We start from the raw sequence: 26,660 nt of genomic DNA, 5'->3' as shown, positions 1-26,660 counted from the left end.
TTGGGAGAGGGTCAGCCCGGGTTCTGATGGTGGAGGACAAAACAGAGCAGCATATATTTTGTGCTTGATAGAAACGATTGTGATAACCATGAGGGGTTCATTCCCTTCAAAGGAGGTGGGATTGTTGTTATTAGTCTACTTTAGGTACTGTTAGATAGCCTACCAGCTAGTGTTAGCTATTCGTAAACATCTCTGTATTCCTGTTACAATAACAAGACGGTTATCACTGATTCCAAGGGTGAACCAGAGTGCATCCCTGATGTCATGCTTCTTAAAACATGTTTATAAAGACTGTTTTATCAATGATATCTGCCATGTTGGAAGTGAGGTCATGTGAATTTGGATGGATTTTGATTGGCCGTCATTGTGTCTATAGCTTATCAGATCTCTCTGAAAATGACTTTTCACCACTGTTGTCATTAAAGTCGTGGTGTGGACTCCACCATACACCTGAGTTATATTTGAAGTATATTTATACTTCAGTCAGGAACACTTTAGTCAAAGAAAACTTTTCCATTTGCAGTGTTATATTTTGCGGTATGGCTCTGTTCTGGGGCCTCTCTGCCTTACCTCGGGCCTATGCAGAAAGCCTCTTCCACACGCCTACATGGAAAGCTGAATGTGGTGAGAGCACACCTCTCTGCCCTTTCACGTGCATACAAAGAAAGCCTGAAGGCAAAGAGAGCAAACCTCCCTGGCCTTCCATGCGCCTACATGGAAAGCCTGGGGCAGGGAGAGCAGCAGTAAAGACCCCCCGGGAACAGAACAGAGCAGCATCAATGACAAAGAGAGATGACATTGATAAGTCAGACACATCATGAAAAGGAGGAGCTGGAGTGGAGGCAGGTTGCAAGGCAGCTTGCAGAGGCTGAAGCAGCAACAGTAGGCAGGCCAGAGCAGTTTAAATAGGGCGCCCTGAATAAGATTCACCAATTGGTTGCATAGAAAGGAATCATGTGATCTATCTGCTGACTCCCTTCCATCAATCAGCTGCTCCATCAGTTGATTGGATGTAGTTGGGATGTGAGCTGAGCTTGACATCGTGTCCTGTCTGAACTAACACTATGCTCAATTTGTTGTTGAAGTTATGTTACTTGGTGTAGACGGCCCTTAAGGCTCGAGTGTCACTGCAGTCTGTAGACATCAGTCACCCACAGCAGTAACTCTGTTTATATCCATGTATTTAAAGGGAAAGTTTCAATTCTTGCGCAGTCATGAGTGCATTTTAAAGTCTTTACTTGCACTTTAAAGGTATGAATGGTGAGATTAGCCTAGATAAACTCAATTACCAGATTTTTCCAGGATCAACAGCAGCTTCTCTCAAAGGCAGCGAAACACACCTTTAAACTTCTCCAATGGATGGCATGTCTAAGTAAACTATGATATAATTTCCATAATTAAATAGCAATGAAAACAAAGACAGAACACACTTTATATACAGTAACAGCCAGACGATTTTGTGAGTACTTAGGAAGAAAAAACTGATATATTAGACTAACAACTCTAAACTCTTGAGTGCTGGAGAACGTGCCTCCAGGCAACACCGCCACGAGCTCCCGATAAGCCTAATGTTTCATACTGTAGCTACAATCTCTCCGCTTTCTTACCCAACTGTAAACTGTCGTGTCAACACTTTATCAAGCAGCTCTGACGTTCTGCAGAGCTGCTACTTGATCCTCTGGATATCCAGTGTTTGGGCAAAGCTCTGCTAAACTCACCATTTTAACATTCATGCTGCATGCAGAGACATAAGAAAAACATCCTTCAGTTCATCCCACACTGTGTGAGGAGGAAAAGTTTTCCCCAAAAACGGAGCTATGTCTTTGATCTCGCCTGGTGCAGATTTGCTTGAATGAACCAGAGTTTTTTTATGATGCTGTAAATCAATCTTTGGATAGAAACTCTTGGAATTAGGTTCACGTTGATTCAACTTATCATGTAGCATGTAACTCTTCAGTTAATTTATTTTTTACTTCTGTGTCATTACATGACTGTATAGGCTGACAATGTAAAGACTGTAGAGTGAATAAGATTTTAACAAATAGCTTGACCTTGGCGCATCTCCGCCAGGTAGCTGCTGGAGCCTTCAGCACAAAGTGTCTGATTTAACTACAAGTGGAAATGAAACGGGAATAAATGGGAAGACAAAAGAGGAGAAACAAAAGAGGTGTAACGAGACGGAGACCTTGCTTTTATATTCTCTTTTTTTCCCGTTGTTGTTGGCTCGATCATCTACGCTCTTGGCATCCGTTCCTCTTGTTCTCCATTAGTGAAGTTAACAGAACATCTTAATTAATAAAAGTAGACAGATGGATCACAATACAAGTTAAAAAAAAAAAAAGGCTGAAGAATGTGGGTGTGTCTTGTATGTGAGAAGCGTGTTCCGCGCCAAGCAGTTGCGGGTGTGTGATGGTGTTGGCAGGGGTTTTAACACGGGGGACTGCGAGGTGAAAACAAGGTCACGAACGGAGTCCTAAGCTCGCTAAATATGCACGTTGCTCAGAGCGGACCCTTGCTCTATTATGAATGACTTCTGGCCTCGGCAGCTTGTTAGATTCGGTGGCTTGTAGCCACACTGATATGATAAGTCGCCGCCTTTCTGCTTTCTTCTCTGCCTCTCTATCTCTCTTTCTCTCCCTCTCAGAGGGACTCCATCACTTGTGCTCTGAGCTGATCTTTAGGTCTAAATGGTGGGTTGCCAGTTGAAGAGACAGTCCCTTGGTGCAGAGGTGGTGATTTAGTGGGGAGATAAGCCCTCCGTAATGGCAGGGTGGAATAATTCCTCTTTAACTAGGAGGCTTGGCTCTCTCCACCCTCCAGAAGAAAATGTTACAGCTCTGCTTTGTTCTACATTCCTTTCCTTGCTTTTTTCCTCCCTTCTCTCCTCTCCTTTTCTGTTTGTCTGTATAAGTAGTGAAGCTGCAACGATTAGTCGGTCAGAAGAAGATTAATCGGCAAATGTTTTTTTTGTTGTTGTTTTTTTTTTTTTTGCCTTTAATTGATAGGACAGCGAAGTGTGAAAGGGGGAGAGATAGAGGGAGAGACATGCAGCAAAGGGCCACAGGCTGGAGTCGAACCCGGGCCGCTGCGGCAACAGCCTTATACAGTACATGGGGCGCCTGCTAAACCACTAAGCCACTGACACCCCAATCAGCAACTGTTTTGATCATGAAATAATCACTTTAGTTATTTTTAAAGCAGAAAAGCAAACATTTTGTGGTGTCATGCTTCTTAAATCTGAGATTCTGATGCTCGTGTTTGTCATACATGATAGCAATCTGAATCACTTTGGAATTTTTGGCTCACATACCGTTCGAAGACGTCACTGAGGGCTCTGGGAAATTACACCGGGAATGCGTCATTAGACATTTTGTTGACAAAATGATTAATCGAGATAATAAAGGGCAGATTATTTGATAGTGGAAATAGTCGTTGGTTTCAGTCCGAACAAGTGGTAACTCCAATCAGATAAGCACTTAAGATGTGGTGTATCGTAACATGCAAGTTGCAGCTGGTACAGCCCACTCACTAACAATTTTTCAGTTTCGTAATCACAATACTTGGTTTAATTTTTTCATTTACAGCCAATTTTATTTTCATTTCATTTGCAAAGCATTGTGACAGACATTTGTTGTTTGTGGCCTTGTAAATCCTCGCAGTGCAATGCCAATTTCATTTTCACAGCCCTCAAAATTTCCTCAGGGTTCTTGAAAACCCCCAAACCTGGCAGCAGCACTTCCTAAAAGCCTGGTGTATCTGGGTCTACAAGGATAAATTTAGCATGTTAAATTATTTAATTAAGTAGCGAACACTGTAACCTTTCTTCTGTTTGTTTGTCAAGACAACTTTCTGCAATCAAGAGGCGCCGTGTTTAAATGAGCCGCACGACTCTGATCGATTCAAGAACGACAAGTTGATTGGCATTGGGGAAAAAAGAAAATCAAATTGGCAGAATGCAAAACAAATATCTCTTGTCTTCAAGGAGAGGATGAGAAGGCTGCACAGTTTGATTAGTCCTCAGAGATATGAGAGGACGTGGAAGGTGTGGAGAAGAATGAAGTCATTATGATGAGTGGAGGAGAGTGAAGATATCACAGTTGGTTAACTTGCTACATAGATTGAATCTGTACCCCCAATCACTCTGTCTCTGTCTGCCTCTCATGCTCCATTTCAGCCTCTCCCACTCTGTGGCAGGAAAAACTGGGAGGTCCTTTGTGCTGTTAAGAGATTTCAGTTTTTATTTTACACTGCAGGTACAGATGATGTGATGTAACTGTTGTGAAATCCACACAGGCAAATAATCAGCGCAGGTTTATTGAGTTAGGCTGCCCCCTGGAGGCTTTAGCAGTAACCTCAGGCTGGATGGCTGCAGACACAAGGCTACGATTCACTGTCGAGAGCCCTGACAGGGTAAATCTATTAATTTGAGGTTGACATTTAAAAAGTGTGAAGATAGAAACAAGAAATCCAGTTTTCTAAGTGATCGTTCACACATAGAACCGTAAACATGCACTTAACGCCACATGGATACACAGTGCATGCTTGGGCAGGCAAATGTGTGTGTGTATGTGTGCTGAGAAGAGACTAACGCATGTGCATATGTATGTGTGTTTGTGTGTTTCCCCCTACAGCCCTGCTGTCGTCGTGGTGCGAGGAGCTGGGTCGTCTCCTCCTGCTGCGTCACCAGAAGAGCCGGCAGAACGAACCGCAGGGAAAAGTCCCCATGCAGCCCAGCATGAACAGCATGAAGCCCGGCCTCACACACAGGTCAGTGGGGAGTCTCTGTGACACCTCCTGTCAGATGAATAAAGAATCTGCTTATCTTCCAGTAAACCCAGATTTGAATTCAGTTCAAGGTGACTGTTTTTCCATCTCACCAGTGAAATGAAGCTTTTCCCTGCGTCCCTAAAAAAGCAGCAAAAAGAGGAGTATGAAGGGTGAAAAACTGTACAGCATCAAATCAGAGGAGTGCAGCTGTGAATTGGCAGATATGAGTCACTTGCTTTTGGAATAAATTAGGTTAATGCTGCTGTTTCTACCCATTTGCTTCTAGTTATCCTCCACTGAATGTGGTGCACATCACACACACATCTCGTACTTTTAATTACATTTTTATGATTCAAATGTTTCTGTTTGATTGAATTTGTATTGCACCCGTTGATACTCAGACTGATACATGCCTGTCCGTGCCATCTGTCAGTTGTCTGTTACTGCAGGCAGTCATCTGAAAGAAGCCAACAGTGAGATAAGCTCTCAGTCAGCCTGACTTAAGCCCTTTATAGACATCAATACAAAATCACAGTGCGACAGACAGCTGATGTACAGCTTTTTTACTCTGCAAAAAAAACTTCTTTTCTTTATTGTGAGAAATAACATTACACAAGAGTTAGATAAACAGAGGTTAACACAACACAATGACGATAACAGTCTGTAAAGTACAGCTGATAAGATGCTCTGGGTGGGCGTGGTGGGTGTCTGTGTAGATGGGCAACGTGGGTAAGTGTGTGTGTGAAGGGAGATGGGGAGATGAAGAGCACTGGTTTTCAAACTACAGGTGTACAGCAGGTGGTACGAAAGCTCCCTCCAGTGGAACGGGGAGGAATCTCCAAAAATATTTGCAACAAATTAAATACATTCAAATTCATATAATGCTAGAAACATGCAACAACATTTCATATGAAAAAACTTAAACTATAAGACCCCGGGAATATGATTTAAAATAAGTTTTTATTTATTTTTTGTTAGTTTGTTATTGATCAGCCTGCTGCATAGTCACGAAGATTGTAATGCGCACACGTCCATAATTAGTTGTGTATATATAGTTTATTTATTCCAGAAGTCACTTTGATATCAAGATCTCATTTACAAGTGAGACAAGGGTAGTAGTAAAAATAAAAATAAAATAAAATGAATATAATAATGGGGACTACATAGCAAGGATTAAATACACATTTTGTAATATCCTTGGTGTAGATATAACAAGGAGTAATATAATATAATATAATCAATTGCTTTTTCCGTTCATTAGATACATTTTGCTGCATAAAATGAGGTGAGATGAACAGACTGAAAACTTTATCTTATTACATAAAACAAATGTTGACAAAGTTTTCCTTTGGGGACAAAATTTACAGTTGAAAATAGGTTAAAAAATTGCAATATTTTGCAGTATATTTTATCGCATTACTCAGCATATCACAACATATTTAAAATCGCCATAATATTGTATCGTGACTTAGGTATCGGTACAATATTGTCTTCCCAAGATTAGCATTTAATGCAGAGACATATGGTGTGAGCCAGTCCTGACTATAATGGGTGTTAGAAGTTTAATGTCTTGGACATAGGAGTGATTATTAATAAGGTGGTATTTTTTGAAACAGTCCTTTACAGATAAAGAGATACAACTGTGATGGCAAGATAAAAAATGGAGGTAAAGTGAGGAGGGTAAAAACACTACAATTTTGACTCCAAATGTGAAGAGAAGTGCAGATCAGGACGAGAATAGTTTGAACAGCCCTCTTGAAAACAAAGTGGACGACAATCAACTGAGCGTATGTGCTAGTGGCACCAGTGAAGTCTCCACAGCACCTGACGAGGGGCTGGCCCTCACGGTGTATGAGAGTTGTGTGGAAGAGTTTACCCACTCCAGCTGCTGCAAGAGGCAGCAAAACATCCTTTCATTTTATATACAGTATGTAAAACTCTCCACAGTATGAACAGTGGTTACATGAGCCTCAAAACCAGCCACAACTCAGCCCTGAGCAGAGTGACTGTCCGCTCTTGACCAATCAACAGACTGCAGTGTTCACAGCTCAACCTTTTAGTACCAGATCTGTGTGCTAGGTACCCCAACAGAGGGGGGACCAAAAATGGGGATGGTACAGAACAGTTCCATTGGTATTATATTTTAATGTTGGTCATAGCGGTGGAGAGATGAATATTTTTTGAGGTGATGCACGGTGTGAAAAATTTTAGAACCACAGACAGGAATCAAATAGAGGAGAAAGAAAACAAAAAGATTTCTTAGCATTCTCACAAATTGCACCAAACTAATTCACTTCAGTATCTTTAAGAGACAGGGTGCAATAATGCGTCTTCATTAAGGTATCATCTTGAAATTCTCTTTTATGCTCATGTAACACACACACCAAGTCACAGAGGATTTCCATTGTTTGGAGGACAGCCAGACTCACTGTGAGAGGAGCTGAGGTGACTCGGGGTGGAGGGACAAACCGGCAGGGAAGAGAGCTGTGAAGTAATGTTTTTGGAGAACATTGTGTGCTCATGTCTTCCTCTCGAAGAAGTACAAGGAGAAAAAGCAAAGCCCGGAGTTAGCCAAGAGTCCTGTTTGCCTCTGCTGAGGATCTTGGGATAACGCTGTGCCTTTATGAGGAAATATTGAACAAGTCGTCCATTCCAAGAGCTAACCTCTGAGCGAAAACAAGCTGCTCTCCAAAAACAGCAGTTCCTTCCCACTCCACTGGCCACTTGCCTCTCCCCATGAGGATTTAGCTTGTTTATTATATGTAACAGACTCTCATATTTTGCCCTGATATTTGTTTTAAATCTGAATGTTAAACATTCCAACTGCTCTCTCCCTATCCATATCCAACGACCGCTCAACCACTGAAAAAATTAATTTAATCACATTTAGTTTCTACTGGTGTGTGCGGGCATGCAGCTCCTCATCGGCTCATTTGGAAATTTTTACTCATCTCACTGTGTAGTCATTAGCAGATACCCTGGCTAAAAGCGTGTTTTGAAATTGTACGCCAGACATTTCAAATTGCCTAACATGTTGGCAACGAGAATTCCCAAATTATTCACATTTCTGGATGAATATGCAACTCGGTTGGCTTCCAGTTGAAACTTCAAGTGACATCAGGCACATGTTTTTGTTTTGATCTCCTTTCCAGTGATGGATCTTTTCCCTATGACTCTGTCCCCTGGCAACAAAACACCAACCAGCCCCCTGGGTCATTGTCTGTGGTCACAACAGTGTGGGGCGTGACCAACACGTCACAGAGTCAGGTATGTCCGTGCATGAACAGCATCCAGTCTGTAAATATATAAGTTGTGACACACAATCGGTGCTTGACTAAGAAGGATATTTCATGTTCCTGTGTTTGTTAAATCCAGGTGCTAGGTAACCCAATGGCAAATAGCAATAACCCCATGAACCCTGGAGGTAACCCCATGGGATCGGGTCTGTCTGCCAGCGCTGCAGGGCTCAACTCACCCCAGTTCAGTGCTCAGCAGCAACAGTTTCCAAACAAAGGAGGCTCCAACCAACCGTACATGCAGCAGGGCATGTACGGCAGGCCTGGCTACCCCGGAGGTCCTGGGGGATACAGCGGGAGGTAAGAGACTGGAAAGTGGAAATGACTCTCTTTGTTTAAAAAAAAAAAAAAAATCAAGCAATAAAATTTACAATGATGATTACAACATGTGCTCTGTGTTTTTTACAGCTACTCTGGAGGCCCAAATCCTCCTCCAGGAGGAATGGGACTGACCTCCCACACACGTCCTCCCGGTGACTTCACTCAGCCAGCCGCCGCCGCTGCAGCAGCAGCTGTCGCCGCTGCTGCTGCTACGGCAACAGCCACAGCGACGGCCACCGTGGCAGCTCTGCAGGAAACCCAGAATAAAGACATGAACCAATATGGACAGGTATGCTACACACCTGCTAACAGATGTTTACAGCTATAATACCAAACAGGCTGTAACACACAGAAATCTATTATCCAAACACCTGCCGGAGACCCAAAATAATCATATTAAACACTGAAACCTTCTGTTTTGCCTCCAGATGTGTTCGTCGTTCCAAATGGGCCCTGCACAGGCCTACAACAGCCAGTTCATGAACCAGCCAGGCCCACGAGGCCCCCCTGGAGGTATGAATCCAGCCAGCATGGGATCAGCCATGAACAACCCCAACATGAGTGGGCCTCCCATGGGCATGAACCAGGCTCGGACCCCAGGCATGGTACCTTTCGGAGCTCACGGCCAAAGGATGCCTCAGCAAGGGTATCCCGGAGGACCTCGACAGGGCATGCCCATGCAGGGGATGAAGAGGCCATATCCTGGGGAAGTGAGTGGAGACTAGATCTGATGATTAAAACAATCTGGCTCTGTTTGCCTGCGGGCTTGAAGCCAACACTTGTTTCACAAGTCAATTGTTTTGCATCTGTGTCTGTTTGGTAATGTCCTGGCAACACACCAACATGACAACATGAATCCTGTTTTGCATTTGTTTGTTTAAAGATTTGAGGACTGTTTCATTTTTAGAAAAATAGAATCCACACACTAGATATAAATAATTATGCCCAGTAATTACCACCAAGGTGACGCTTCGAGCTTCAGCAGCTTTGTTTTTAATTACTTCACCCTCGAAATGACCATTTGTAAATTAAACTTTATTTACAAATTCAAGGTAACGTGGCATGACTAGTTTATGTCATTTTGTGGATGTGCGTATTTTTGTAAACATTTTTGCATATTTATTTTTTTTCCTTTGGATAAATGAGGGCTGATATTTTGCAGATAGGCTCGTTTATGTTCACTGTACTTTAAAAACATAAATGAGCTTTTTCAAATATGCAGAGGAGGGAAAGAACAGCAGTTAAAATGTTAATTATTTATTAATTAGCCTGCGTTAAACAACTAAAGTAAATAACCAACCTATTAAGCTACCTGCTCATTCTACCTTTGACAGCATATTTGAGATAATCCATATTAAAATTTGGGGTGTTTTGTATTTTTTATTATGGAACTTCATGTGCTTCATGGAGGTGAACTGTCACTACATTTGAGATGAGATATGATACGATGCAATACGAAACAATACAATGCGATACGATATGATACGATAAACTTAATTGTCCCTAATGAAATTTGTCTTGAAGGAAAGTGCTATACACAGCTGCCTGACATTCAGTACATACAACACATTAACAGAGGACAAATAATGCACAGTAGAAAGCCTGGTATCACATGACTGGGACACACAAAAATAGACAAAATATTGCACATATCCCATGTTAAATCAACCAAACTATAAGACAAGAATACTATAAAAAGCCTAAACAAGTAGTGCAAATTTAAGCAACTAAGCCTACCACTTAATTAGCCATAATTTCACCTGTTGCTGCCTATAAAGGGGATGCGAGGAGCTCATGTGGTTGGTCATTACTGAAGCTCACCCCGACTACACCTGCTGATCCTGTATTTAAACAATGAATAATGTATTCAGCCTCACTTCATGTTGCACCAACGTCTGCGGCCTGGAGATTCTGCCTATGTTTTGCGCATTTTTTGAGAAAAAATAGAGCCCTAACATTGTTAAACATATTTTCTTCCTAACTTTCCTTTCCCAGGGGAGTTACGGGGGTCAGCAGTACGGGCCAAACAGCCAGTTCCCACCCCAGCAGGGCCAGTACCCCTCATCGAATGCCTCCAGGCCGCTGCCATCTCCAAACTACCCCGGCCAGAGGATGCCAGGGCAGCAGGGACAAGGACAGTACCCACCTGGCATGCCCATGGGCCAGTACTACAAGGTCTGTAATGCCGCACCATTTATCCATCCATCCATTTTCTATATTACTTACTCCTACTCAGTGTCAGAAGAGGGGGCGGAGCCTATTCCAGCATGTAGACAGATCACTAGTCAAATTTATGGCACATTTTGGACCAAACTACTTGGTATATGCCTGGAGCCATAAGGATCTATATCAAATCATTATTGCTCTCTATGCCTTTACAGCAAGAGCCCTTTAATGGTCAGAGCACCAACTTCTCTGGAGGCGGATACTCCTACGGCCAAGGCAACGGGGTATGTTTTTAGTAAGACTTTTCTGCTACATTTGACCTACGTATGTGAAATACAGATGTTTTCATTACTGCACTTTTCCTGCCTTTTACAGCCCCCGAGGCCCGGAAACTACCCCCACTCCCCGGTCCCTGGAAACCCCACACCCCCTATGACCCCAGGAAGTAGTATTCCTCCGTACCTGTCGCCAAACCAGGATGTGAAGCCCCCGTTTCCACCCGACATGAAACCAAATATGACAGCACTTCCGCCCCCTCCGAGTGAGTACCCCAGCAGTTGGGACCTTGTGCTCTTTTGTTTTATCTGGCACAGTGTGTGACTTCACCAGCGTTAGATTGAAGGATTAACCCCCTGTTTATCTTCTCTCCCAGCTAACCCCAATGAGGAGCTGCGGCTGACGTTCCCAGTCAGGGACGGAGTGGTGCTGGAGCCGTTCCGCTTGGAGCACAACCTGGCTGTCAGTAACCACGTCTTCCACCTCCGACCCTCCGTCCACCAGACACTCATGTGGAGGTAAGACCACCACACAGGCCTCCATTTCACAACCCTGTCATATATTATTTTTTTACTCAGAAACTCAGACACACAGAATCTTGTTCTTTCTTTTTCTGAGTATTATTGCTAACCGCTGACTCCTCTCTGGTCATTTTACTCCCATAGGTCAGACCTTGAGCTCCAGTTTAAGTGCTACCACCATGAAGACAGGCAGATGAACACCAACTGGCCCGCCTCCGTCCAGGTCAGCGTCAACGCCACACCCCTCACCATCGAAAGGGGAGACAACAAAACCTCCCACAAACCCCTGCACCTGAAGCACGTATGCCAACCTGGAAGAAACACCATCCAGATTACAGTCACCGCCTGCTGTTGTGTGAGTACACACTATTAGGACAATGTGTAAATACTAACACTACAGAAGTTAAATTTTTTTCATTCAACAGCAGATCAGCTGGGATGATTCTCACACAGATGATTTTACTCAGTGTATGTGCTGATTTTCTGTTTATTTTCATGTTCTGGTGTTGCTTCGCAGTCCCACCTGTTTGTGCTGCAGCTGGTCCACAGGCCATCTGTGCGATCCGTCCTCCAGGGGCTCCTGAAGAAGAGACTCCTTCCTGCAGAACACTGCATCACCAAGGGTACGGTTCGTTTTGTCTATCGGAGTAGTTAATATGAAGCACATCTTAATTACACAAACTCGCACCTGTTTCTCTTTACGGCGTGCTTTAAAACAGGTACTGAAGTACACCTGCGAGTGTTTACGGAGTAATACCTTCCCTCTGAAACCCTCTCTTTGCAGTTAAGAGGAACTTCAGCAGTGTGGCGGCCTCGGCGGGCAGCACCACTCTCAACGGGGAAGACGGTGTGGAGCAGACGGCCATTAAAGTGTCGCTGAAATGTCCCATTACCTTCCGACGCATCCAGCTACCCGCACGAGGGCACGACTGCAAACATGTCCAGGTTAGTTCAGATATAAAGAGACGTTAAAAGGTAATTGTTAATGGAAATTTGTGTCACACGTTGGTGTGAATGTGAGATTAACCCTCTTGTTGTCGTCCACAGTGCTTCGATCTGGAGTCCTACTTGCAGCTCAACTGTGAGAGGGGGACATGGAGGTGTCCTGTGTGCAAGTACGTGAAAATGTCTTTATTTTTTTGGATGTAAAGAGAGATGAGATTAGGAACAAGGGCTGCCTCTAATGAAATATATCTATTATTTCTTTCTCATTTCAGTAAAACTGCATTATTAGAAGGTCTGGAGGTGGACCAGTACATGTGGGGAATCCTCAATGCCATCCAAAAGTAAGTTTCCTGTCTTTGTTCTGCTGAATCCATCCAAACTTTGAATCCATTGTTTCAAATTTAAACACTTACTTCCTCTTCTTATAGTTCAGAGTTTGAGGAGGTCACTATAGACCCTACATGTAGCTGGCGACCGGTCCCCATCAAGTCTGAGCTACACATCAAAGAGGACCCTGACGGGCCACTTGCCAAACGCTTTAAGACCATGAGCCCCAGTCAGATGACCATGCCCAATGTGATGGAGATGATCGCCCAGCTAGGGCCTGGCCCAGGACCTGGCCCTGGCCCCGGACTAGGACCCAGCCCCTACCCACCACACCCTAATCAACATCCTAGTGGCAACGGGGGAGATTACCCTGGAGCAGGTAAAGAAAGCGGCCAGGAACAGACTGTGTAGATAAATAACAGGATAGTCAGCTCATTTGTTGGAAAAGTGAGCTGTTTTGCACTTTACAGCAGGAACCACTGATGTGTCTCTGGTGCATTAAACAAAGCAACAGCCCCAAGGAGAGTTTTGTGCTGAACCTGTTTGAAAATATTGTAAGCTCATTGCTCTGATAAATGTTTCATAACAGGGAAAAAAGTGGATCGTGTGTATCCCCTTATGTAACCACTTTGAAAAGATAACTTTTGCAACAGTAAGGATTCATTTGACGAGTCAGCAAGGCCAAACTGCAGTTAGCCTTTTGACAAAAGTGCTTTTATTTTGTCCTTCAAGGCAACACTTACCACAGCCAAGGGAGCTTTGACTTCTCTCACGGCAACCCCTCTGGTGGTGGAGTCGGAGGAGGTGGAGGAGGTCCCCCGATGAATGACTTCATCCATGGCCCACAGCTCTCCCACCCCCCAGATGGACCTGGTGGTCTCCTCTCCCAGGACAAGCCCCTGACCCATGGCATGAATGATGCAGTAAGTAGGGCTGACATTCAGGGCTGATTATGTTCCCATGCCAGTCTACCTATGAAGCATGTTTATGGGACAGGATCTAGTTGTCTTAAAGGTTCAGTGTGTAGGATCTAGGGGGATATATTGGCAAAAATGGAATATAATATAATGAGTGTGTTTTCCTCGGTGTATAATCACCTGAAAATAAAAACTGTTTTCGTTAAGCCCAGCTCAGACCAATGATTCGCAACGAGACAAAACCATTTTCTGGCCAGTGTGAGCTCGACTCAAGCCGACTTATGGTGTCACCTGCAGTTCAGCTGGTCAAATCGCTGGTGGCTGGTTTTAGAGCATAAAGCACTTCACTTGTTTCAACAGCCAGTCATCTTGTATTGAAGCCCGCTGGTCAAGTAAAAATGACAGCAGATGGCGTGTTCGCCTGCTGCAACAGGCAACAGGTACTCCTGTCGAGGCCTCTGTTTCCGTCCTCACGGTCTGCCGGTGTCGGACGGTAGGTCGCTGCTGCTCTGTATGTGCTTATGCCCCCCAAACACACTCATTCTCATTGACTGATTAATTGCCGCTGGTTATTCATGTTTTTGTGGCATATTTATTATGAATACAGTCCATCTGATGCTCGCTTTCTTTCTGTTTTTCGCTGTTTCATCACTACTACAAATGCAGCTGTAGCCAGTGCCTCACTGTCACTATCCTCATTCATATTTTAAGAAGCTACAAATTATATTCAGCCACAAAATAATCCTGAAAAGCTGGAAAACAGAATATAAGTCCAGAGAGTTGTTGCATAGAGATGATACACCATCTCATCTGGTTGCATTGGTGTGAACTGGCAGGTTTTAGAACGTTGCAGAATGCCACATTGCAAGTAGCTGCCTGTTTCAACCCGTCTCGTTGCAAATCTTTTGTCTGAACTGGGCTTTAAAATGAGCTGTTAATATCTCCATAGGGAGCGAGTCCTTCTCCAGAGAGATCGCCATGTTGCACCACTGTGTTTCTACAGTAGCCCAGAACAGACAAACCAAACACTTGCTCTATATAGGACCATTCAGCGTTGGCAAATCCCTTATTTTTTATATGTAAAACTGGTCCATTTGTTTTGGAGAAGACAAGACCTCTGCGGATAATTCAGCTCCAGGTAAAAACCTTCTGAACAATGAACACTGAAGGAATCTAAATCTGAAGAGGGTTCATGCTCACCACATGAAGTTCCAGTTGGCTGCAGTTTGCCGTCTTCGCCACTAGATGCCACTAAATCCTACACACTGTTCCTTTAAATTTAAATCAGGATTAAATCTGGTCAGACTTTTTCTCTTCTGCTAAGTTATTTTGTCCTGTAGCATAATTTGTATGCACATTAGTATGCAGAGGAATATCTCTACAGTCCGTGCTGTACTGAAAAGAGAGGCTCAGATTTGTTAGGTGAACAAGGTGCAGCCTGTGCCTCTAGCCAGCATGTGTGCTCAGTCATGCTCACATGCTCATGTCGCCGTATAATGTTGCAGCTGCACATGTCTGCTGATCACAGCTTCCATTTAGAGGGCCTGTTCCATATTATTCACGCTGGAACTCATTTCGCTTTTCCTCTCTTTCCTCCCACGCATCCCAACCCCCCCCCCCCCCCCTCCTCCTCCTCCTCCTCTTCCTCCTTAACACTCTCTGTGTCTTCCTCCTTATTTTCTCACTCTCCACCTCTCTGGCTTTCTGTCTCCCCTCTCGCACCTGCAGATGTCCCATCCCGATCAGTCCCATAACTCCATGCAGCAGAGCTTGCATGCGTCTCCCCACCCCGGCAGCCAATCAGGGCCGCCCTTACATCACAGTGGCCAGTCAGGGCAGCCCTTGCATCACAGCGGGCAACCATCGCAGCCGCCTCGCCAGTCGCAGCCGCAGCCTCAGCAACAGCCTCAGCCGCAGCCTCAGCAACCTGGGCAGAACAGTCACCCCCACAGCGATCTGAACTTTAACCCCTCCTCAGATGGGCAGATGGGTCAGGGAGCCCAGGATATGCCTGAACCCTCCCTGGATGTAAGTGTGCCAGCTCTGGGCACCCTCAGCTTCCTGTTAACAGCTAACATTGTCTGCTGCAGCTGCTCTCATCTCTCTGCTGTGTGCTCTGTTTGTGTTTTACTTTACGCTTGTTTACGTAGTTTCAACAGACACTTGAGCATGACTCAAAGTTGCCCAGCGTCAGAAAGATAAACATGTTCTCAAGTCACTCAGCTTCGCCACTCACGGTCTCTCTCTGCCTTCTCTCCACAGCTGCTTCCAGAGCTGGCCAACCCAGATGAGTTACTGTCATACCTGGACCCTCCTGACCTCCCCGCCAACAGCAACGACGACCTTCTCTCCCTCTTTGAGAACAACTAGCCCCTCACCTCCCCTAAAAAAAAAAAACCCTCCTGCACCTACAGGAGTCGTGACGTGTTTGACTGTCCGTCCACAGACACCTCACCGACCTCCTATCGATACTTCAAGCGGCTTCCTATGCTCACGCACGCACACACATACACGGTCTATCAAGAGATGATGTGTGGCATGGGAGCACAGCTGTAAAGAGGCGCCTGTTTGGGAATTTCAGTGGAGAACACAGGAATGCCGCTCCCTTTTTTTCCCCACTGCACTCCCCTTTTTGTCCTTGTGTAAAGATTCCACGCACCAGTTCCACCGCCTCTGACTCGAAACACGCCATTTACAGCCATGTTGGCGGGCACTAAAGTGATATTATATATATACATATATGATATTTGTGACTTTTAAACTGAAAACTGTGCAGCTATAATCATCATGTGTAAACAACACGGAGGAGACGGGAGCCGTTGTGGGCTCGAGGTAAAGTGTTGTAGCTTTGTTTGTTTGTTTGTTTGTTTTTTTATTATAATTTTCCTTTTGTGAAAAAAAAACAACAACAGATGTCTTGTAAGAGTGTTATTATCCTATTTGAAATGTGTTCTTCCAAAACTTTGGCACACGCCATGCCCCTTTGACCTCCCTTCAGACTCCTCAGTGTGTGTGTGTGTGTGTGTGTGTGTGTTGTGTGTGTGTGTGTGTGTGTGTGTGTGTGACAGTTGAATAACTGGAACTCATCAGAATCAGAGCACTGAAAGGACGAGCTAAAATGTCCTTGAGTGTCAACAGAGGAAACGAGCGCACATTGTGCAATGTAGTGTGTGTGTGTGTGTGTCGGTGTGTGTATATATATGTACATGTGTGTATGTTTACGTGTCCTCTTTGGTTTGCCTGCGAGCGTATGTGAAAGACAGCGGGGGAGGGAAAGTTTGTGAGAGAAGGGAAGGAAAATAGTGAATGAAAGAAAGATAAAGCAGAGCTGTCTCTACTTTTCCTCCGCCCGGTCGTTCTCGTGTATTTATTGTAAATGTTTCGCTCTTCCTCATCAAATTCAGCACCATTTTGTTCACAAGTGCATGTGTGCCAATGGCTCCTGTTGTCTTTGTCCAGCCTAAACGTGCTTGATCAAATAATTTTCTCTCGTCTTTATATTTATTATTTCAAACTCATCAGTTTCTTTTTTAAATTGTCGTCCTTTTTTATGTGTTTTATCTTTGTCCCACATCATTAATCAGAAACATCACCAAAGTTGTCCTATGGTTTTTATAAAAGGGGGTCGGGCCTGAGCAGGATTTCAACATCCTACAGAAGTTTTTAAAATCACTGTGTTTTATATAGAAACGTCTGTGTGTGATTACTCCGATCTTTCCTTTTGTCGTTTTGTTACTGTTGAATTGCATCTTTTTTGGGGAAAAAAAACATCCTGCATGATCCAACAGTGTTTCCAGAGCTGTTGTATATACCCTTTGTGAATACTTTGTGACTGTACAGTACTGTACCTATCTATTACTGGCAACTACATGGTACTGTATGTGTGTCAAGGACTATACGCACACTCACACACACTCACAAACACACACAGAATCCCTTATAACCAGTCCAATATTGTATCCAATTGATCCAAATGCACTCTCACTGGCCTTGTATCGAGACCCTGTGTGTTTTCATCAGTGAAGAGGAATATTCAAATTGCTCAGCAGGCTAGTTTTAAGTTTTTTATGTGTAAGAATTGGTCAGCTTTAAAAAAATTTCTGTCGAAATGATTGTTAAGCAGCTTAGAGGTCCAAATTTCTCCAGAAGTGATTTAATATTATTGGAACAAGTGACCTCGTCCTCTTTATTTAAGAGAGAATGTGCAAAATGTCCTCTGTTTTGAGTCCTGTCAACGAGCTTTTGATGACCATACCTAGCAAAAATGTGGGAATTGTGTATTTTCATCACACTTTATATTGTTTTAAGTTATTTTTTTGTCCAGTGTTTTTTTTTAAAGTATAATTTGGTTTACACAGTTTTATGCAGTACAGTCAACGAATCTAAAATATACTGTATGTTGTCTGATAAGAGTCCCCCCCATTTGAGATTTGTAATATGTTTGAAGAACCAAATATGGCTTTTACTGATCGTCAGAAATTGATCAAATCACCTGCATATGACACAGTTGAAGGATCAGATGTTGTATGTGTTTGTTTCTATGTTTGTTAAAGACAATGCACTGCCGCATTGGGATGTTTTATTTCCCTACACAGTGTGTAACTGTAACTGCAACCTTTCACGAAATCACGTCTAGTAATCTGAGCGACACAAATTGTACTGTCTGATCGCAGACGCTGGAAATTGAGGATTTAAAAGAGAATGCGATTAATATTGTAAAATGGATTTTGGGGGAGACGAGCTCCTATTTGCATACAAGGGGAGGTTGTGGCAGAGGGTTGGGGGCGGGGTTTGGGATGTAAGGGATTACGTGTATATACTGTAAATGACAAATAGAGACACGTTAACAGAAATGTATTCATTTTCTCCAGGGGGAGTGTGCATAGTGTATTTAGAATTTGTAAAGCTTGCATCCTCCTGTCAGACATTGAATTGGCAAAATGAGTCTGTGTTTGATTGCGTCTGTGCAGACCTCTCTAACCACGCCTGTTCATTTATGGAAGATACTTTATGTGCCCCTCCACGTTGGGGTCTCTGAGAGAAAAAAAGAGACATTTTTCCTTTGTGTAATATTAAACTTCTGTGTATTTCTCTATTACCTGTGTACTTTATAAAGGTGCTACAAAATTATTAAAACCTTTTGAGGTATAATTGGGACTTGGAGACGTTGAGCTTTTGGTGGCTCTTAAGGGTTGTTTCCAAATTCACAGTTTGTAAAACACTTTTGTCAAATTGATGATTTTTATGCAATTTGGCGAATATTATGCTATAAAGGTACAATCTGAAGTGATTGGCACAACAGGTGGCAGTTGTCTCTTTGGTTTTGTACATTCTATGTACAATCATTTCATATTCTAAACTGGTCAGAAAAACATTGTGATTTTTAGTCTTGCAAATCTGTATGTAGTTAGATGACGTGACATCCTAATATTTATCTAATAAATATGTATTCAGATGAAACACAATTAATGGCCTTCTGCGTCTTTTGACATACAAAGTGAAACCAGATTATTTCATATTCCGCAAAAAGATTAAAGAGGTGCCACACAATCCACAAAACACCTGCAGGAGTAAACTATAATTTACAATTACAATAATTTGAAATCATTACACATGTTAATAGTGTTTACAGGCTGAAATAGCACAAAATAACCAACAGGCCTTTTTCACTAAGGGCATTTTGACACAGTAGGAAAACACAGGTGTAAATGATGAAATTAATTATGGCTGCTTCAGTTTCACGGTCCTTGTGCATGCTGGCATCATTAATTAGCTATCAGTAACACCTGTGCTGTGTTCCCACATCAAAATGTCCGCTGTGAAAAGCTGCATTTCACCACTTTAATCATTTATTAAATCATAAGCTATTAGTAAAAAGGTCGTTATGAAATGTAGAAAAGCAGCAAGTTTATCCTGGGCTGAAATAAATACTGAAAGAAAGAAGATTAACTCAATTACTGTAGCAAATAATCAGCTTTTTCTGATTAACTGGTGAGTCACAGATTGGTTGTAAATGATCAAAGTAGCTTAACCCTTTGAAACCAGAGCAAATTGGCTTGATTTCCTTGAAAAACATGGGAAGAAGGCAATGAACAAAGAAAGAAGAAATGACCCCCAAAATTAGCAAGAAATTAATTAAATTTAAAAAAAAAAAATTAAAAAAAAGAAAGAAGTAGAGTTAAAAAAATAAGATTAGAAAAAATAAAATAAAAAAAGTTTTAAAAAAATAAAATAATATAAAAAAAGGAAATGACCTGGAAAATTAGAATAATGCTCTAACATACTTTTATAATAATGATAATTATGAATATAGTTTTTAGTTTTCTAGTTTTTTTTTTCTTAAACTATTATATGTTTTTCCAATTTGTGGGACATATTTTACCAAGGTTGTCATTTGTCTTTTTTCACATATTTTTTGAAAGAAATCACACCGATGTGCTCGGGGTTCAAAGGTTTAAATACTTGCGAAAGGTGTCTGAAAGCTGCACAAGAAAAGTGATGTTGCTCCAGGTTTCAAGGGGTTAAAGTGTTCCAGACAAACAAAAGTTTTCTTACTCATATTTTATTTTAGAGTACCTGAGATCATTTACTGTCACTAATAATACTGATGATAAAGTTCCCTCTGGGTTACAACCTTTGCAACACCTAATGATGGTCAATAATTAGGAGCATCAGCTGAAAATACTGATATCTACAAGATAATACACCTCTCTGTGGTTAGAAATATTTAAAAGAATCATGCATTTGCAGTTTTAAAAATCAAGCAAAGCAACATCAAAGCTAAACTGGACAGAGGAATAATAAAGCTGACAAAACATCAGACAAACAGTTACCGACGCTGTGCCTGGACAGACATGAAGGCACAAAGGTTTAGCAGAACGGCCCCTTTGGTCAAATGACTATTCAAATTATATATTTGATCACTGTGAGTAGCAGGAAAACAGCAGTGCAAATCAGGATGGAATATTCCGCTTCAGTACCCACTCCCTGAAATGTAAATATGACTGGCAGAGATAAGCATCGTTATCAGTCATCCTAATAAGAGTAGCAGCTGATTTACTGCCTCATCCGCATGGTCATTTTATCTTTATTGTGAAACTATATTAACAATTTAGTAGATAAATAATATCACCTGACACTTTGACTTGTCATAGCAGGAAAATCACAGGTGAAACTGACAACATTAACGATGGCTCAGTTCCAGTAAGTGTCCCAGTAAGCTGTTCCAGGGTGTGTCCAAAATCACACACTTTTAGTAGGTACTGCAGCTGCCCTTCAGAAGTATGTACTGTTGCATGCAGTATGCACTCAACCGGGACATACTACTTTCTCATAACATGATGCCCTGAACTTTGACCCTCTTGCTTTTATATCTGTTACCTTGGAGATAAAACAAACACCACTTACCAAGTTCTCAAGAGACTGAGATCAACCTGGAGAGCTGTTGTTACTTTTAAATGTGTGTAGTTCAACTTTAAAGTTTTAACTGCACAGATTGTAGATTCTAATATATTAGATTTGTGACAGTTCTCTGGCAGTTATTTTTATAGTTATGTCCCATTTTTGTTTGTAATATTTATGATTAGTTTGTTCCCTTAAACAATCTATATTCCTATTATTACTGTTTGACTAGAACTTGAGTAGAACATTCTGGTATTTTTGGCATACTGCATTTCACACACTATGTTATGGGACATACTAAATCTTTTTTTGGCATACTATATAGTATGGTAGTATGAATATTGGAACACACAGCCAGTGACTCAGCATGCAGAATGCCAGGACCTCCCCAAAGTGGAATGCAGCCATCGTTAATGTGATTAAATGCACCTGTGCTTCTCTTGCTATGACAAGTCAAAATGCCTGCTGTGAAAAAGATCTGTCACATGAATAATACACAAAAGAGGCAGCAAAGCGCCAGAACATATAGTTCAACAATAGTTGAAGGTAATGCTAATGCTGTAGGATTCTTTGCCAAACCATTCTTTATAGACATCAACACTTAAATTGTTCATAAATCAAGTTAAAGTTGGGCTTAAAGGTGCAATAATGACCTTGGAAACAGCAGTTTAAATGAATGATTCTCATATACGGTTCACTTGGAATTTCAGTAGCTGTCAACCACATCTCCTGGCCTTTCTCAGTGGATTTCGGGAGATATATTGGCAGACATTGAATATAATATAATAAGTATATTGTCTTTACTGTATAATCACCTAAAATTAAGAATCGTTTCATTTTAGTTACCCTAGAATGAACTGTTTATACCTACACAGGGAGCGGGAGTTCATTCACAGTGTCCACCATGTTGCAGGGCAATGTTTCTACAGTAGCCTAGAACGGACAAACCAAACCCTGGCTCTAGATAACGCCATTATATTTTTATGAAAACACAGGTTTATAATGTGAAACTGCGCTATTCAGTGTTTTTACCAGCTTCAATCACCTTGTCCGTTTGATTTGAAGAGGAAGACACCTCTGTGGATACTTTGGCTCCTGGTAAAAACCTCCTGAACTTCATGATCTCAAGGTATCAGCGAGTGATAGTTAGAGAAAGGCAATGCTAAAGAAATGTGTTTCCTAGTAGACAAAATATAAATGTACTAAAGACAGAAACTGGTATTTAGTAAAGCCCCCCCCCCCCCCCCCTTTATAGATTTTAATGCTTAATTTGTTCATAAATCAAGTTAAAGGTGCAATATTGACCTTGGGAACAGCAGTTTAAGAGAATTATTATAAATATTATCATTTAAGGTTCACTTACTTGGTATTTCTGAAGCTTTAATCACATTGCCTGGACTTCCTGAGTGGATGCAATTACTCCGTTGTCATGGAGACATGGAGAGTAAAAGTAAAACTGGTCATATGATAAATGGCCATACATTTAAAAAAAAAAAAATAGAAAGCATTTATAAAGTGGACTTAGTGTGAAGTTTTTTTTGTGTGTCAACCTAAATAAAGTTATTTTTATCATTTTATTGTTCCGGAACCTTCCACGCGGTGTCGCTGTTTCACCACTGCGCGTTCCGACTGTCAGCCCGTGACGTCACATGTAAACAGCACAAGCACCCATGGCCTGCAGGTCCTCCTCACCCTGTCAGCTGAGCAGCGACCATGTTACAAATAAAAAACCGTATCAAATACAGCGGGCCGGGGATCGCCGCCGCCAGGCTGCTGTCCTCCGGTCCCGCCAAGAACCCGGTGGTGTTCCTGGACATCGAGGCGGACGGTGAGCCTCTGGGAAGGATCACTATTGAGGTAGCTAGCTAGTTAGCATTAGCCTTCAGCTCACCTGCAGCCTGTCTCACAGCACTCACACCTGTACAGATAAAAGCTCTGTGTTGATCCATGAATGTGATTTGTTTTATCCTACAGCTGAATGCAGATGTGGTGCCAAAGACTGCAGGTATGTTTTTATAAACTTAGCTGCTGAATCTGAAGAGTTACATCTGTTTAATTCATCATTCAAACAACCAGCTTTTAAACACTTTTTATAATATTTATATAATAAATAAGAGGTTTAAATTCACAGCAAACTTCAGGGCCCTGTGCACCGGTGAAGCTGGCTTTGGGTTCAAGGGCTCTGTGTTTCACAGGATCATACCTGAGTTCATGTGTCAGGTACGTTTCAAAGTGAAGATGGTGCATGTGTAATAAAGTGTTGCCATGTGTGTCTGGTGCTGTGTTTTCTCTTACAGGGGGGAGACTTCACCCACCACAACGGCACAGGAGGGAAGTCTATATATGGGAAGACATTCAATGATGAAAACTTTAAATTAAAACACACTGGTCCAGGTACGTCTCCACAGCTTAGATTACTATATCTCTCTTTGCATTCTAGGCCATCATTATAGGCCATCATTAGTCAACTAATTGAGTAGCAGCTTGACAGGAAATTAATCAACAATTTTGACAGTGAATTATTAAAGGTCCAGAGTGTAGGATTTAGGGGGATATACCGGCAGAAATTTAAAATAATGTAAGAAGTATGTTTTCTTAAATGTATAATCACCTAAAATTAAGAATCAGCATGTATTTATTACCATAGAATGAGCCGTTTATATCTACATAGGGAGCAGGAGTTCTTCCATGGTGTCCACCATTTTGCAATGCTGTGTTTCTACAGTAGCCTAGAACGGACACACCAAACCCTGGCTTTAGATAGGGCCATTCATGTTTTTATGTCGGCCACTGTACTTAACAGCCTCTTCATTACAAGCTGGACAGCATCAGAAAAACACAGATTGTTCATGTAAAACTGCTTATTAAGTTTTATTCAGTGAAATCTTCCTGAACCTCATGATCCTAAGGTTTTAGAGAAAGAAGGCGAGCACACATTAGCAGGTGTGCGATGACCCCAACAGCATCAAAGAAACACTGAACGTGAAACTGCTTTATTTAGTATTTTTAACTGGTTTTAATCACATTTACGTATTCTCATTGGTGCAGTGCATAGGATCTGTACAAAAAATGTATGTAAATGGTGTTCGCCACAAAATATTTGCCAATTTCTGCAATTAGGCTTCCACTTCACCATCTGCATCACCAATTTTCTGTCTCCAAAATGTTCATAAGCATGGGTCCAAGTTTCTCCCATCAAGTCTGTTTTTATAGGTCACAATTTTTGCGTGAGAAGTGGCGTATGCCTCTTTCAGGCCTTGTTTTTGCGTATGCAATGTTGAGAAATGAGACCCCTGGTCCGTTTGTTATGAAGAAGAGAAGTCCTCCCAGTAAAAACCTCCCAAACAATGAACACTGAAGGAATCCTAACCAGCAGTTCACACTTTGCACATAGGAGACATTTCAGCTGGTTGGAATCTCCAATCATCCCACTAAATCCTACACACTGATTTCTTGATTTCAGGAATCTATTTAGCAAAAATGCCAAGCGTTCTCTGATTCCAGTATCTGAAATGTGGGGATACTTCTCACTATTTTCTGTCATTTTAAAAACTAAATGATTAGTCATTAAAAAATTAATAAAATCAACAGATTAATCTGAAATAAAGTCACTGTACTGCAGCTCTGTTATAATGTGTGTCACTTCCCTCGCCTCTTTTATTCCTCCTTACTCTTTATTTGTTAATCTGTGTCCTTTATAATGTTTTATACATTATTGCTCTGTAAAGCAGTTCAAATTCTTCTGGTGTATGAAACCTGCTCTATAGATAAAGCTGCCTCTCCCCGGCTAACAGTAGCTGCCTGTCTCCACTAGATGGTAGTGCCTAATTTCATGCAGCACTCAAACTACTGGTTGTATAGATTTTGCAATCCCCAGGTGAATGACCTACTTTTTAGTGAGTCAGCATGCACCAATCAAAATAACTTATTTCTTGAATCAACTTAATCCACATCCTGATTACTTGGTGCGTCTTTTTAAAGTATGGCTTTATGACAATTTGAGTTATAGAACAGACAAACAGGCCTTCACCAGTTTGACACAGACTCAAGTCAGGCTTCTCTTGTGCACCAGTCTGGGTCAGTGATAAAAGGAGGTCAACATCTTGTTGACTGCATGGCATTTAATTGATTTACTCATAAGCCTTTTCGCTCTCTGTAGGAACACTCTCAATGGCAAATTCAGGTCCGAACACCAACGGCTCCCAGTTCTTCATCTGTACGACGAAAACTGAATGGTAAATACTTTGCAGTCAGCTCTGCTGCTCACAGTCTCATCAAGTTCACTTACCAGGTGCTGAGGTCACTTCCTGTCTCTTCTCTTGACAGGCTTGACGGTAAACACGTTGTGTTCGGTCAGGTGAAAGAAGGTATGGACGTGGTCACCAAGATGGAATCCTTTGGTTTGCATGACGGTGGTGTGATTAAGAAAATTGTCATCACTGACTGTGGTGAGACTAAATAACACTCAGGGTGACACATGGACTTCTGTCGGATGACTCGGCATGCAACACTTTGGTGTCTATGTTTTATCCTGAGTTAGTGACACTTTCAAGGAGGGACTGTCTCGGGTGATTCTCTTCTTCCCTCTGATATTTCTACTGTTGATATGATATTCGAAGAGATGTAGTTTTTCTAAATCTGAACATGAGCCATCTCCTTTGTGTACAAGCACTAAGGTACCCACTATGTAAAATATTCTTATGGAGCAATTACTTTCCATTTACAGCCAAATAAAATGACTGTTTTCAGATTTTACTAGCTCTGGTCTCAGTACAGGACATTTGCTCTCATGTGCCACCAACCCTGCTGCTTTTAAAGCTTCCTGGAAGTGATCCAGCTGCTTTTTTTAGACGCCGGCTCTCCAGTGCGACCGACTTCCTGTCCATCAGAGCAGGATGTGACATCATGTGACATCCACCTACAGTGGAGCTGAAATATCGCATGAGTGCAGCTGACAGATGATATAACTGCGGGCTACAGCTTCATCGGACACGGTGAATGCATTTGATTTAATCCGCTGGAACCATAAAGGAACCTGAAAATGTCTTTAGCTTGTATGTGGGCTGCTCTTCCTTCGCTGGCTCTTTATTTGAAAGGCAGAGCGTCTGGAGGAGAGACAGAGAAAAGGAGGCCAGGACATGTCTGAGAGCCAGAGACTGGGTGGTGCTGCTTATCGAGCTAATACTTTATGAAAGTAAATAATGAAGCGACGTGAAAAAGCAGCTCTTGCCCCTAAATGAAACCATATGCGTGCTGACCTTCCACCGTTTGTTTGAATTCTCAGATTACATTGTTGCTATAGAGACTTCTTAGCTCTAGCTGTGTTTGAGCAAGAGATGTTGTAACAAACTTGATATAATTTGGGTCCCCACCCTCTGGTTTAGTTTTAGTTATTTGGAATGCATGGCCAATATTGTGTATGGAAACTTGGCTCAGGAGACGGCGGTGCTGTGGCCAACGTTTAGTACACATGCAACACAATGACATCTTTACAACTGGTACAAGCTGGTTTCTACGGCTGTAAACGTCTCAATTTATCACACAGCACCGATGTCAGCCGGTGTCCTTTTTCTGTGTTTTGGTTTTCCCGTCCGCAGTTTGTCCGCAAAGTGTTGAAATCAGGACCTGTCAGCTGGATGTGTCTGTTATCTTTCAGCACTTTCACGGAAAGTGAAAAACAAGTTTTACATGCCTCCCCCTCCTCTCCATTACGCAACCACCAT

The 26,660-nt window shown here is 42.2% G+C and overlaps 2 protein-coding genes across 6 annotated transcripts in view; both read left to right on the top strand.

Moving 5' to 3' along the window:
* Nucleotides 1-16,570, top strand: part of zmiz1a (zinc finger, MIZ-type containing 1a) — a 121,322-nt gene extending 104,752 nt beyond the window's left edge. For 4 of the 5 annotated variants that reach the window (XM_049599806.1, XM_049599807.1, XM_049599805.1 and 1 more), the window contains 18 exons: nucleotides 4,632-4,767; nucleotides 7,920-8,034; nucleotides 8,143-8,363; nucleotides 8,472-8,673; nucleotides 8,813-9,094; nucleotides 10,380-10,559; nucleotides 10,766-10,834; nucleotides 10,926-11,091; nucleotides 11,203-11,344; nucleotides 11,492-11,702; nucleotides 11,865-11,970; nucleotides 12,132-12,292; nucleotides 12,395-12,462; nucleotides 12,565-12,633; nucleotides 12,721-12,998; nucleotides 13,352-13,542; nucleotides 15,265-15,564; nucleotides 15,799-16,570. In XM_049599806.1, coding sequence (XP_049455763.1) covers nucleotides 4,632-4,767; nucleotides 7,920-8,034; nucleotides 8,143-8,363; nucleotides 8,472-8,673; nucleotides 8,813-9,094; nucleotides 10,380-10,559; nucleotides 10,766-10,834; nucleotides 10,926-11,091; nucleotides 11,203-11,344; nucleotides 11,492-11,702; nucleotides 11,865-11,970; nucleotides 12,132-12,292; nucleotides 12,395-12,462; nucleotides 12,565-12,633; nucleotides 12,721-12,998; nucleotides 13,352-13,542; nucleotides 15,265-15,564; nucleotides 15,799-15,906 — 3,005 coding nt within the window. In that variant the 3' untranslated portion in view covers nucleotides 15,907-16,570. The remainder of the gene's footprint in view (nucleotides 1-4,631; nucleotides 4,768-7,919; nucleotides 8,035-8,142; nucleotides 8,364-8,471; nucleotides 8,674-8,812; nucleotides 9,095-10,379; nucleotides 10,560-10,765; nucleotides 10,835-10,925; nucleotides 11,092-11,202; nucleotides 11,345-11,491; nucleotides 11,703-11,864; nucleotides 11,971-12,131; nucleotides 12,293-12,394; nucleotides 12,463-12,564; nucleotides 12,634-12,720; nucleotides 12,999-13,351; nucleotides 13,543-15,264; nucleotides 15,565-15,798) is intronic. The other variant, XM_049599808.1, reaches the window with a different exon arrangement.
* A 6,016-nt stretch (nucleotides 16,571-22,586) lies between these two features.
* On the top strand, nucleotides 22,587-25,692 carry ppifa (peptidylprolyl isomerase Fa). The gene is made up of 6 exons (XM_049599832.1): nucleotides 22,587-22,794; nucleotides 22,912-22,942; nucleotides 23,069-23,157; nucleotides 23,235-23,331; nucleotides 25,097-25,172; nucleotides 25,264-25,692. The coding sequence occupies exons 1-6, from the start codon at nucleotides 22,651-22,653 to the stop codon at nucleotides 25,397-25,399; spliced, it is 573 nt and encodes a 190-aa protein (XP_049455789.1). The 5' UTR covers nucleotides 22,587-22,650; the 3' UTR covers nucleotides 25,400-25,692.
* Nucleotides 25,693-26,660: the final 968 nt, after the last annotated feature.

Source organism: Epinephelus fuscoguttatus, linkage group LG16, assembly GCF_011397635.1.
Source record: "Epinephelus fuscoguttatus linkage group LG16, E.fuscoguttatus.final_Chr_v1".
NCBI lineage: Eukaryota > Metazoa > Chordata > Actinopteri > Perciformes > Serranidae > Epinephelus > Epinephelus fuscoguttatus.
Note: the sequence above shows the minus strand (reverse complement) of the source record. Positions and strands in the feature narration are given on the sequence as shown.

Excerpts from the sequence above, each read along its gene's own strand:
- ppifa (XM_049599832.1), top strand. The coding sequence starts at position 22,651 with ATGTTACAAATAAAAAACCGTATCAAATACAGCGGGCCGGGGATCGCC. Across the intron at positions 23,158-23,234 it reads TACCTGAGTTCATGTGTCAG|GGGGGAGACTTCACCCACCA; the intron begins GTACGTTTCAAA and ends TTTCTCTTACAG. Across the intron at positions 23,332-25,096 it reads ATTAAAACACACTGGTCCAG|GAACACTCTCAATGGCAAAT; the intron begins GTACGTCTCCAC and ends CGCTCTCTGTAG.